At 43.7% G+C, this 12,034-nt stretch overlaps 1 protein-coding gene across 9 annotated transcripts in view; it reads left to right on the forward strand.

Moving 5' to 3' along the window:
* The window catches only part of ZNF644 (zinc finger protein 644), a 150,836-nt gene that overhangs the window by 87,983 nt on the left and 50,819 nt on the right, over nucleotides 1-12,034 (forward strand). For all 9 annotated transcript variants that reach the window (XM_033916245.1, XM_033916251.1, XM_033916247.1 and 6 more), the window contains one exon: nucleotides 555-3,530. In XM_033916245.1, the coding sequence (XP_033772136.1) occupies nucleotides 581-3,530 (2,950 nt within the window). In that variant the 5' untranslated portion in view covers nucleotides 555-580. The remainder of the gene's footprint in view (nucleotides 1-554; nucleotides 3,531-12,034) is intronic.

Raw genomic sequence — 12,034 nt, forward strand, 5'->3', positions numbered from 1 at the left:
GTACTAGTGACCTGGATTGGCCACCCATAAGAACGGGCTACTGAGCTTGATGGACCATTGGTATGACCCAGTAAGGCTATTCTTATATTCTTATGGCAGGCCTGCTCCTTCCCGGTGCATCTTAGGTTGCATGAGGAGGGACTTAGACTCCTAAGGCCGCTCCCTGTATCTCTATTATTTTAACATCAAATAATAAAGTAGTTCTTTGTTATTTCTTACATTGTTCACCAGTACTAACATCTTCTCACACTTTCTCAGATATATGCTAGTATGAGGTTGTATGAGGCTATATAAAAATACAGAATATGCTAGTATGAGGCTATATCAAAATATAAAGATAACTTTCCGATATTCTGAGATTGATATTAAATGGTAATGCTGACTGATTTTTGGATGAATATATTCTTAAGAATATTTTTGTAGAAATAAAATATGAAAGATTTCATGTCCATGATATTAAGAACCAGTAGATTGATTTACATATGAAGGAACTGAGCACTATTAAAATTCTCTAGATGTTTGACTAATTATATATTTATATATTTTATTTACAGTAAATGTATTCAAAAAGAAGACTAATATGGAAGATTATAATGCAACTGTCGAGATTATTGGTGCTAAAGGAAGATGCCTAGAGAACAGCAGTTCCCTCCCTGTAGAGGAAAATAGTGTGGTACTTAAGAAGCTACAGGATAGTCCAAGGTCCTTTCATGAAAACAGTACATTGAGTGTGCCTGAAGATCTTCCAGGGGACACATCAGAAAAAGCCTTAAGTGAAGTCCAGTCAAATCTATTTATACATGCTGGTGCTCCTATTGTTTCTAGTGAAAACCTCTTGCCTACAGAAACTGTTAATGGACCAGTTTCACAGACCACCTTAACTAAGGTTTCCATCATGGATAAAAGTAGTGCTTCATTAAGCTCTGGACAATCTTTAGGTCAGCAAAAAGATTCTTCAACTCTCAAGGCTGTGCATGACCTTGAGATACCTAAAACGCATAAATCAAGTAAAACCCAAGTTTTATTTTTGGTACCAGATAGTTCACATGCCAAAAATATAACTCATTCCATTAAAAAAATGTCTACCTCTGCTTCACTTGTTCATGGTGAGACACAGATATCTACAGGGAATAATTTAAAATCAGATAGCACTTTAAGCCAAGAAGTGTGTGAAGACAGAAAAAGTGTAACCATAAAGGAGGAACATGTTAAAGTAGATGAAACTTTTCTAGGTACTGATGATTACGGATCAAGCGATACAGCTTGGGATCCACACAAAGAATTTATGCAGTTTCTTATGAATGATGAAAATCCTGTAGAAAAGCCCCAAGTTCCTACTGCACCAGTAGTGAAAAAAAGAAAACGAAAAATGGACGTCAGTAAGATAACTCGTTGTTATTCTGAGGATTATTATAGTGATTCAGATTATGCTCCTAAGAAAGCAAGATCACCAAATAATGAAGTACTAGAGCAGAGTGAAGAACAGCTAATAGTGCCACAAAGATATGCATTAACACAAATTAAATTGGAACCAGCTGAAGATAATCTTCCAACTGAAACTGTAGAAGCCATTCAACAATTGATGTACAGTCCATCTAGCACTTTTTCTGATGGAACGTCACCTGTTCCTGCAGATGTTTTTTTTTCTAATAAATCTGGAGACATTGATCCAGAGTCCCCATCAACTTTCAGTACTGAACAAGAGCCAGCATTTTACCCATGTACAAAGTGTAATGTGAATTTCAGAGAGAAGAAACATCTCCATAGGCATATGATGCATCATTTGGATGGGAATAGTCATTTCCGACATCTGAATGTTCCAAGACCCTATGCTTGTAGGGAATGCGGAAGGACTTTTCGAGATCGTAACTCACTTCTTAAACACATGATTATTCATCAAGAAAGGAGACAGAAACTGATGGAAGAAATACGTGAGTTAAAAGAATTGCAGGATGAAGGTAGGAGTGCACGATTACAATGTCCACAATGTGTTTTTGGTACTAATTGTCCTAAAACATTTGTGCAACATGCTAAGACACATGAAAAAGATAAAAAATACTACTGTTGTGAGGAATGCAATTTCATGGCTGTGACGGAAAATGAACTGGCGAGCCATCGAAGTATTTCTCATGGAGCAATAGTGAAGTGCTCAATTGTTAAATCTGAAATGTCCCACAGAAAAGCCGAGAAGAAAACTGTGAAAGATCCATACTTAAATTCATTTAAGTCTGATGGATACATGTGCAAGATATGTCCTTTTACAACCCCTGCTAAAAGTATCCTAAAAAAACACATGGAATATTTACATCCAGCATCATGTATAAAGCAGTTTGATGACCAGTTTATGCTAGAAAACAAAGAAAGTGATACAGACAATGAACTTTTAGATTTTGGTAGTACAAAGAAAGAGTTCATGAAACAATCTTCATTTCCAAAGAGCTCTGCTTTAAAGCAAGATATCAGAAAGCCATTTGGATCAGCTTCCCAATCTACCAATTTTACAAAACTCCATAAAAAATCCAATAGGATACAAAAAGCCAGAAAAACTGTTTCACAGTCTCTCATATGCAGTCCAGATAGTTCCCCAAACAAAACCATTTTGATTCAAAATAAAATCCAAAAACCGAAGCACTTCCAAGAGTCAGCAAAACGAAAATCAGATGTTAAAGTGAGCAGTACTTATTTATATAGACAAAAATGTAAGCGTTACAGCTTGTTTAAAAAATCAAATCAATATCCATTGAATTATAAGAAACAAGAGAGAAGTTCTTTACATCTGTTTTCAACTTCAGGTAATACTCAAAGCAATTACTCAATGATCGATTCTCAGGAGGAGGATGCAGAACAGTCAGATGTCTTTGAAGACCCTAGACATGGCGCCGTAAAGAGAGTGATGAAATCCAAACATGAAAGGCCAATAACTGAAGATGATTTGGACTGTTATCCAAATTTCCTGCATAAAATGACTGTTGTTGTTCTACAGAAGTTTGGCCGTGCTGATAAAGTCAACTATGAAGTGGAAGATGAATACTCATGGGATAATGTTGAACTTTGTGATTATACAGCACAGTCAGCTGAAGATGATGACTACATGGATATCAGTCAAACACGTGGAAATGGATACCCCATTTTCAAAAGGAAATCAAATAATGAAGCTGGCAGTGAAGTAGCTAATCTTCATGATGATCAAAAAGATGATTTTTATTTTGAATATTATGAGAATGCTGATGATAGTAAATTCTTGCATGATTTACATAGTAGTGAGCATTTTGAAAATGCAGAAACTGCATTGCCAAACCATAACTCAATTTTTCATTGGACTAACTTATCTCTTGAGAAAAAATCCTGCCCTTACTGTCCAGCAATATTTGAAACGGGTGTTGGTCTATCTAATCATGTTCGTGGACATCTTCACAGAGCAGGGTTAAGTTATGAGGCCCGCCATGTAGTCTCTCCAGAGCAAATAGCAACAAGTGACAAAATGCAGCACTTCAGAAGAAATGGAACACCTACCAAACGAGTTAGAAAAGGTAAGGTGGTGGTTTTAATTAGGTGGATAGCCAGCAAAAGATTGACATATTTATTACAAAAAAAAAAAAGGATTGGTTTCTTTATTATGCACTTTACTTTCTTCATGCATGTAACAGAAAATTTTTATTGTGCTGCAGTTAAGTCCTCAGCACTGAAGCAGACACTCAAAACAAAAATTCACTGAATTTTAAAACAGTTCCTCACAATGACTAATTTATAAGTTCCTACATGGGTTTAGAGCACTGCACCTTGTAAGGGAATAACTTTTCTCCAAGGACAGGCAGGTCAGCTAATTTCTCCATATGAATGATGTCACCTTTAAAGCTCAGTTCAGGAATCACTAACCACAGCAACTTATAAAAGCCTTTGAGTACGCTCACCAAACATGTATGCCTGCTCATGACTGCCAATGTCACATGGGACTTCCTCAGTCTTAACTTTTCCATTTAGATGATTAGACCTCCTTTTTTTTTCTTGTTAGTTGCCTCGGTACCAATGATTACTGGCTTCATCTTTTTTATTCTGCAAGTCATGTTGCTGCCATGTGGTTTATTTTTATGGTTATCTTAGTTCCTTAGGTCTTTATATTGAATTTAAAGTTGTATTTCATTTTTTCATGTCAGCTTGGTGTGGGCTGCCTAGAGGCCTTGAGCTCCTGGCTGGTGAATTTTGTTAGCATCAATTCATTTGATTTTGCTGCAGCTATTTTTAGTATTTGGGTTTAGAATCCATCCATCTTCTAGAGGCCACTTCTCTCAATTCCAGGCTGCCTACACAAAAATAAAGGAAGACATGGTTTGTAGGCACCAAAAAATGTTGGTCTGCTTGTTCTCTTTTCTGTTGAAGGGAGCCTGTACTAATTACCGTATTTTCGCGGATATAACGCGCGCGTTATACGCGATTTTACCTACCGCGCATACCCCTCGCGCGTTATATGCCTGAGCGCGGTATAGAAAAGTTTTTAAACATAGTTCCCACCCCGCCCGACGCCCGATTCACCCCCCCAGCAGGACCGCTCGCACCCCCACCCCGAACGACCGCTCGCACGCGCTCCCACCCGCACCCACGATCGGAGCAAGAGGGAGCCCAAGCCCTCTTGCCCGGCCGACTCCCCGACGTCCGATACATCCCCCCCCCCCCCGAAGGACCGCCGACTTCCCGACAATATCGGGCCAGGAGGGAGCCCAAACCCTCCTGGCCACGGCGACCCCCTACCCCCACCCTGCACTACATTACGGGCAGGAGGGATCCCAGGCCCTCCTGCCCTCGACGCAAACCCCCCTCCCTCCAACGCCCGCCCCCCCCCCCCAAGAACCTCCGACCGCCCCCCCAGCCGACCCGCGACCCCCCTGGCCGACCCCCACGACCCCCCCACCCCCCGTCCCCGTACCTTTGGAAGTTGGCCGGACAGACGGGAGCCAAACCCGCCTGTCCGGCAGGCAGCCAACGAAGGAATGAGGCCGGATTGGCCCATCCGTCCTAAAGCTCCGCCTACTGGTGGGGCCTAAGGCGCGTGGGCCAATCAGAATAGGCCCTGGAGCCTTAGGTCCCACCTGGGGGCGCGGCCTGAGGCACATGGTCGGGTTTGGCCCATGTGCCTCAGGCCGCGCCCCCAGGTGGGACCTAAGGCTCCAGGGCCTATTCTGATTGGCCCACGCGCCTTAGGCCCCACCAGTAGGCGGAGCTTTAGGACGGATGGGCCAATCCGGCCTCATTCCTTCGTTGGCTGCCTGCCGGACAGGCGGGTTTGGCTCCCGTCTGTCCGGCCAACTTCCAAAGGTACGGGGAAGGGGGGTGGGGGGGTCGTGGGGGTCGGCCAGGGGGGTCGCGGGTCGGCTGGGGGACGGGCGGAGGTTCTTGGGGGGGGGCGGTCATTGGGGGGGAGGGGGGTTTGCGTCGAGGGCAGGAGGGCCTGGGATCCCTCCTGCCCGTAATGTAGTGCGGGGTGGGGTTAGGGGGTCGCCGTGGCCAGGAGGGTTTGGGCTCCCTTCTGGCCCAACTACACAAAGGTACGGGGAAGGCGGGTGGGGGTGTCGTGGGGGTCGGCCAGGGGGGTCGCGGGTCGGCTGGGGGACGGGCGGAGGTTCTTGGGGGGGGGGCGGTCGTTGGGGGGAGGGGGTTTGCCTCGAGGGCAGGAGGGCCTGGGATCCCTCCTGCCCGTAATGTAGTGCGGGGTGGGGTTAGGGGGTCGCCGTGGCCAGGAGGGTTTGGGCTCCCTCCTGGCCCGATATTGTTGGGGAGTCGGCGGTCCTTCGGGGTGAGGGTGCGAGTGGTCCTGCCGGGGGGGGGGGGGATGTATCGGACGTCGGGGGGGGCATCAGGCTTTCAGGATGGGGACAGGACTTCAAGGGGGGACAGTGCACGGAAAGTCAGGGGGGGTGAACGGAGAGTCAGGACAGCGCACGGAAAGTCAGGGCAGTGCACGGAAGTCAGGGGGGGTGAACGGAGAGTCGGGACAGCGCACGGAAAGTCAGGGCGGGCGAAAGGAGCGTCGGGCATCATGCGCGTTATATGCCTGAGCGCGGTATAGAAAAGTTTTGGTACATATCATCGTGATTTCTGCGCGCTATACCCCTGTGCGCGTTTTACACAGGTGCGCGTTATATCCGCGAAAATACGGTAGTCCTGTATGTGGGGATTGGCAACCAGAAAATTTTCATGTTTTTCCTTGGGTTGTTTTTTTTCCCATTTCAAGATGAATGAATGACCTGAATAGTGTGCACTTATGGCCCTGATACTATAAAGTCTGTCTAAAATTAGATGCCTCACTTAAAACATCAAAAAATAGGCTGATGTTTGAGCAAAAATATGTTTTGAGATTATTTTTAGGATCTCAAGTATTCGCTGTTATATTGCCACTTGAACAAATCACGGCATATAGCAATCTTGCGAACTATCACCGGTCCTATTAATCTCTTATTTTAGCATTTCATTTTTCATTTCCTTTTTATATATTTTACTATGCTAGTGCATTAATAGTATCATTATTTTATTAACATTATGATACTTAGCTCGGGTGCAGAAGTTTTAACCCGGCCAGTTGGAAACAAGAACAACCACGACGGAAGATCTCCATTTCGCTCACATTCAAGATGGTAAAGCTTCTTCAGGCACAATGCGGTTTGTAAGCATTGATTGAACAACCCGGTACTGCGTACCGTAGAAACGATCCCTACTAGGGATAACTGAAATCGCATGCTTTGGAAGATCTCAGAGCGTCCTACGCTACTTCCGGCAATGCTTAACCGGTTAAGCATTAGCATAGTAAAATATATAAAAAAGGAAATGAAAAATGAAATGCTAAAATAAGAGATTAATAGGACCGGTGATAGTTTGCCAGTTTGCTCTATGTCTAGTTTCAAGTTTATTTATTTGTTTGATTAAACACTTAACCAAAGGTACAAAGCGTTGTACAAATAGTAAAAGTAACATAATATACATAATTCATTACAAGACATACAAGGGTAACTTACTTTTTAAAGTCACAGGAAACAATAGGGAAGAGGAGGAGAAATACAATTTTAGAGAAAAAGAACATAAAAGGGAAGTACACAGAGGGATAAGAAGAAAGAGTTTGGTGGCAAAGATAGGGTCAAAGTAGAGAACTGTTAAAATTATATTTTAGTTAGACATTGTGTTTTCAGTTAAAAGCATCTTTAAAAAGAAAGCTCTTTAAGCTGCTTTTAAATTTCTGCAAATCTCGTTCCAGTCTTAGATATAGGGGAAGAGAATTCCATGTCATTGGAGCAGTTACAGAAAAAATAAGAGCATGGCGAGTTCCAATTATTTTCAAGGAGGGAACATGAAGAGTAGACTGTGAGGTTGATCTAAGAACTCTCGAAGAGTTATACGGAATCAGGAGCCTGTCTATAAATGCTGGGGCGTTAGTTTGTATAGTCTTGAAAACTAGAAAAGCAATTTTATATGTCGTGATTTGTTCAAGTGGCAATATAGCAGCGAACACTTGAGATCCTAAAAATAATCTCAAAACATATGTATGCTGTTTTTGCTCAAACATCAGCCTATTTTTTGATGATTTAAGTGTGGTTCACAAGAGTTAAGAAGGGATTGTGTAAAATTAGATGCCTACATTGGTGCTTCTAGCAAATGTAGGCACCTAACTTAATTGAGTAATAGGCTTAAATCGGTGCTGATAAATGACAATAACACCCCATAATTGACATTAATTGGAGTTAATTGAAAGGCGCATAAATTGCTAGGTGTGATTCTATAAAAGTTAGGCACCTAGTACAAAACACACAGTTAAAAGTGGGCGTGGTTAAGGGTGGATCATGGGTGTGTTTTTGAGTTAGTTGCAGGCATTTAGGCCAAGAAAAGCCAGGCATAAATAGGGTGCACCTAAAAGTTGTGACACCTAAGGCTCCTTTTACGAAGGCGCGTTAGGGCCTTAACGCGTGCTAGCCGCTACCGCCTCCTCTTGAGCAGGCGGTAGTTTTTCGGCTAGCGCGCGATAATCCAGCGCGTGCACTAAAAACGCTAGCGCACCTTCGTAAAAGGAGCCCTAGTGATGCCTAAACCACTTATGCAGCACTAAGCATGATTCTCTACAGTGCCCCTAACTTCTATAGAATTGCACTGAGCACCAATTTTCTATTTATTTATTTTAAAAATGTCGATACCATTTAAAATTAAATGGTTTACATAATTTACATTAGTATACTACTATGTTTCACAGATATTATAACTATACTAGTCTTTAAGCCCGTTACATTAACGGGTGCTAGAAAGCAGCCCCCTTTCCCTCTCCCCCTCCAGTTCCTCCCTGTCTCTCCGTAGCCCCCCTTCTGTCTTCCCCCCCTAAGCAAAATGATCTGCCTCCCAGCACACCCCTCCCCCCCGAAGCAGCTCCCTTTCCCTCTACCCTGCCAATTCCTCCCTGACAGTGTCTCCGTGGTCCCCCTTCTGTCTCCCCTCCCAAGCAAAGCTGTCTGCCTACCAGCACACCCCTCCCCCCCCAAAGCAGACCCCTTTCCCTCTACCCCTCCAATTCCTCCCTGACTGTCTCTCCGTGGCCCCCCATTTTTTCTCCCCCCCAAGCAAAGCTATCTACCTCCCAGCACACCCCTCCCCCAAAGCAGACCCCTTTCCCTCTGGCCCTCCAGTTCCTCCCTGACTGTGTCTCCGTGGCCCCCCCTTCTGTCTCCCCCCCAAGCAAAGCTGTCTGCCTCCAAGCACAGCCCTTCCCCAAAGCAGGCCCCTTTCCCTCTCCAGCTCCAGTTCCTCCCTGTCTCTCCGTGGCCCCCCTTCTGTCTCCCCCCCCCAAGCAAAGCTGTGTGCCTCCAAGCACACCCTTACCCCAAAGCAGGCCCCTTTCCCTCTTCCTTCTTCCCAGTTCCTCCCTGTCTCTTCGTGGCCCACGCGATTTTCTCTTCTCGCGGTCTGGCCAGCTCCCCTAGTCCCTTGCCACCGCCGCCACCCCCTTCCTTTCCCGCGGTCGACAAACCTCTTGCCTCCAGTAGCCGCTGCAGCACTGTAAACACGTTGCTTCGCGGCCTCTACTGCCCCGATTTGCTCTTCCATGTCCCTGATGACGTCATCAGAGAAACGGAAGAGCAAATGAAGGCAGTAGAGGCCGCGAAGCAGCGTGTTTACAGTGCTGCGTCGGCTGCTGGAGGCAAGAGTTTTGTCGACCGCGGGTAGGGAAGGGAAGGGAAGGGGGTGGCGGCGGCGGCAAAGGACTAAGGTAGCCGGCCAGACCGCGAGAAGGGTAGGCTGAGAGGAACCCGGGACCGTGGCAGAGGCTCGTTGCACAGTGTAAATACAGTTGCTCAGTGTGAGGCTTCCTTCGCTCTTCCGGGTCTGCATTCCGACTCCTCAACGCGCCAGCCTGAGCCGGCATAGGCGGTTGAGGGTGGAAGGTTGTGGTCGGAGTTGCTAGGCTGCAGCGGATGTGTGAGTTGCGAGTGTGGGGCCTGCAGCGGCGCGAGGTGGAGACGGAGAGCAGGCTGTGGTGACGTTGTAGGCGCGCATGCGCACTCGTATTTTCGGGACATCTCAGGGAACACGTTTTTTTTAGTGCGCATGCGCGTCTACCATTTTATTATATTAGATATTCTTATCCTTTATTACTTTTATATAAAAGATTTTTTTGGTGATGTGCTCAGACCTGTAACCCAATAAATAGTGTAGTCACTGTATTGAGTTTAACAAGGGGACCATCATTGCAATCACCTGTCCCCGACCCTCCCTGATTGAATTTAAACTTATTCAGATTCTATGATAGTACTTATCTGAATGGAGAGGTATTTGTTGTTAAACTTGAGCTGGTTAAATCTCAATGGTGACTGTGTTCAAACGAATAAAGTGATGCTTAAAATCCAATGGTGATAATTTATGTAGTCATCAATCCCCGTCCCCCCGACTCGAGTTTCGTATTCTTCGTCGGGGAGGGACACTGAAAATCTAAATCATAATTAAATTCAAAACATGGTCATAATTTTAGTTTACTTAACAGTTATTTTATAAGATCCAAGCTTCTACTTGTCTCAATGTTATTACTGTTTTTCTAATTAACTTATTTAAATACCTGTTGCTGGCTAACTGAGGCCAGACACGTTCAAAATCTCCTGGCCATCTGCAAAGCTCTGCTGGAACTGTGTGCTTTTAAAGGAAGCTAAGCGGAAAAGGGGGTTGTTCCTGTTAGACCCCGGATGTGAACAGCACCATGGATATACTGCTATATAACTAGCCACTCGATATCCACATTCAAACCTGTTGGTTGCAGGGTCTGCCAATTATATATGAACCGCTGTTCTTTTTGAATAAGCATTTTGGATATGTCCCCTTCAGTGTTATGAATTTGTATTAACACTGTGTATTTGAGATCTTCCAATGCATGTGATTTTTCCAACCAATCAGATACCAGGGGGGCGGAGACACGATTTTTTCTTATGTTGCTCAGATGTTCTATGATTCGTGTTTTAATCATGCGAATCGTTTGGCCTATATATAATTTTTTACAGGGACACTGTATGCAATAAACCACCTTCTTGGATTCACAATCTGTTCCTGTGTTTAATTTAAAGTGTCGTCCTTCCGACCCTGGTATTTCAATGTAATTCGTATCAAATATATAACGGCAGACCCTGCATTTACCACAAGGCTTGAGATTTAACCAGCTCAAGTTTAACAACAAATACCTCTCCATTCAGATAAGTACTATCATAGAATCTGAATAAGTTTAAATTCAATCAGGGAGGGTCGGGGACAGGTGATTGCAATGATGGTCCCCTTGTTAAACTCAATACAGTGACTACACTATTTATTGGGTTACAGGTCTGAGCACATCACCAAAAAAAATCTTTTATATAAAAGTAATAAAGGATAAGAATATATAGTTATAATATCTGTGAAACATAGTAGTATACTAATTTTAGTCATTCACAGAGTAACATTGTATATTTCCCAATCATTGTTCGGCTTACATAATTTACATACATAAATTAAAAACAAAAACATGGTAAAATAAACAAATACAAACAATCCTCAGAAATCATATCTACAAAATACCATAGCTTGCAAAGATAATTCATCAACTCTGCCAGAGAAGAAAATTATTGGCTAGAAAAAGGCATCTACAAATTACTGCGTCTTGAGTAATTTTCTAAACATGCCCTTTTCACGGCAATTTTGTATCAGACCCACCAAGGAGTTCCATATCTTAACTCCTGCACAACAAAAAGTCAACAAACCTTGGATTCTCAGAGCCCAATGATCTTTTTGGTGTATAGCACCATACATAGAATCAGGATCTATATGCAGACACTTTTCTGATAGTGGCCACTATTTTCAGCAAAAGGCATTCATTTCAAATGACAGTCAACCCCTAGTTCTTGGAGAAAATAGTTACTTGCCTGTATCAGGTGTACTTCAGGATGGCAGCACTTGAATCCTCACAACCCTCCCACTTCCCTAAGCGGATGAAGGCCTCTAACTCTTGATGAACTGAGGAGGTTCTCTGTAGACAGCAGCAGGTGGGAACAGGCTTGCATGTCTGGCAATCCTACTTAAAGGTTTCTAGGAAAGTTGCCAGGGTAATGCTCCCCATGCTGGTCTTTGTCAAATATGTCATCTATTTCTGAGTACTTCAATCTTGCTATACTCAGAGAATAGCTGTCACTGGTTATAGCACAGACACTCTGACCTGATCTACAGTGGGGTTTTGAGTACAGTTGGGGGCAGTAATTGAGTTTGTTACATTGTCTTGTAATCATGGAGGAAGACTTATTTTCCTACTAAAGACGAAAATAACATTTTGAAATAATTCTATTTTGCATAGGCTGTGTTGAAGTACCATGGCAAAGAGTCTTGACAATGAATATTTATGACCACCTAAAACTTTACTTTTGAAATGTTCCTAAATCATATTTTCTGATAAAGTTTTTGCACTTTACTGGGTCTCTTCATATTTTGATTTTCTGAAATCATCCTCTCTGTGGCATGATTTTGTCTATTGATACTGTAAATGCCATGCAAAGTTTAA

This window comes from Geotrypetes seraphini, chromosome 12 (assembly GCF_902459505.1).
Source record: "Geotrypetes seraphini chromosome 12, aGeoSer1.1, whole genome shotgun sequence".
NCBI classification, from domain to species: Eukaryota; Metazoa; Chordata; class Amphibia; order Gymnophiona; family Dermophiidae; genus Geotrypetes; species Geotrypetes seraphini.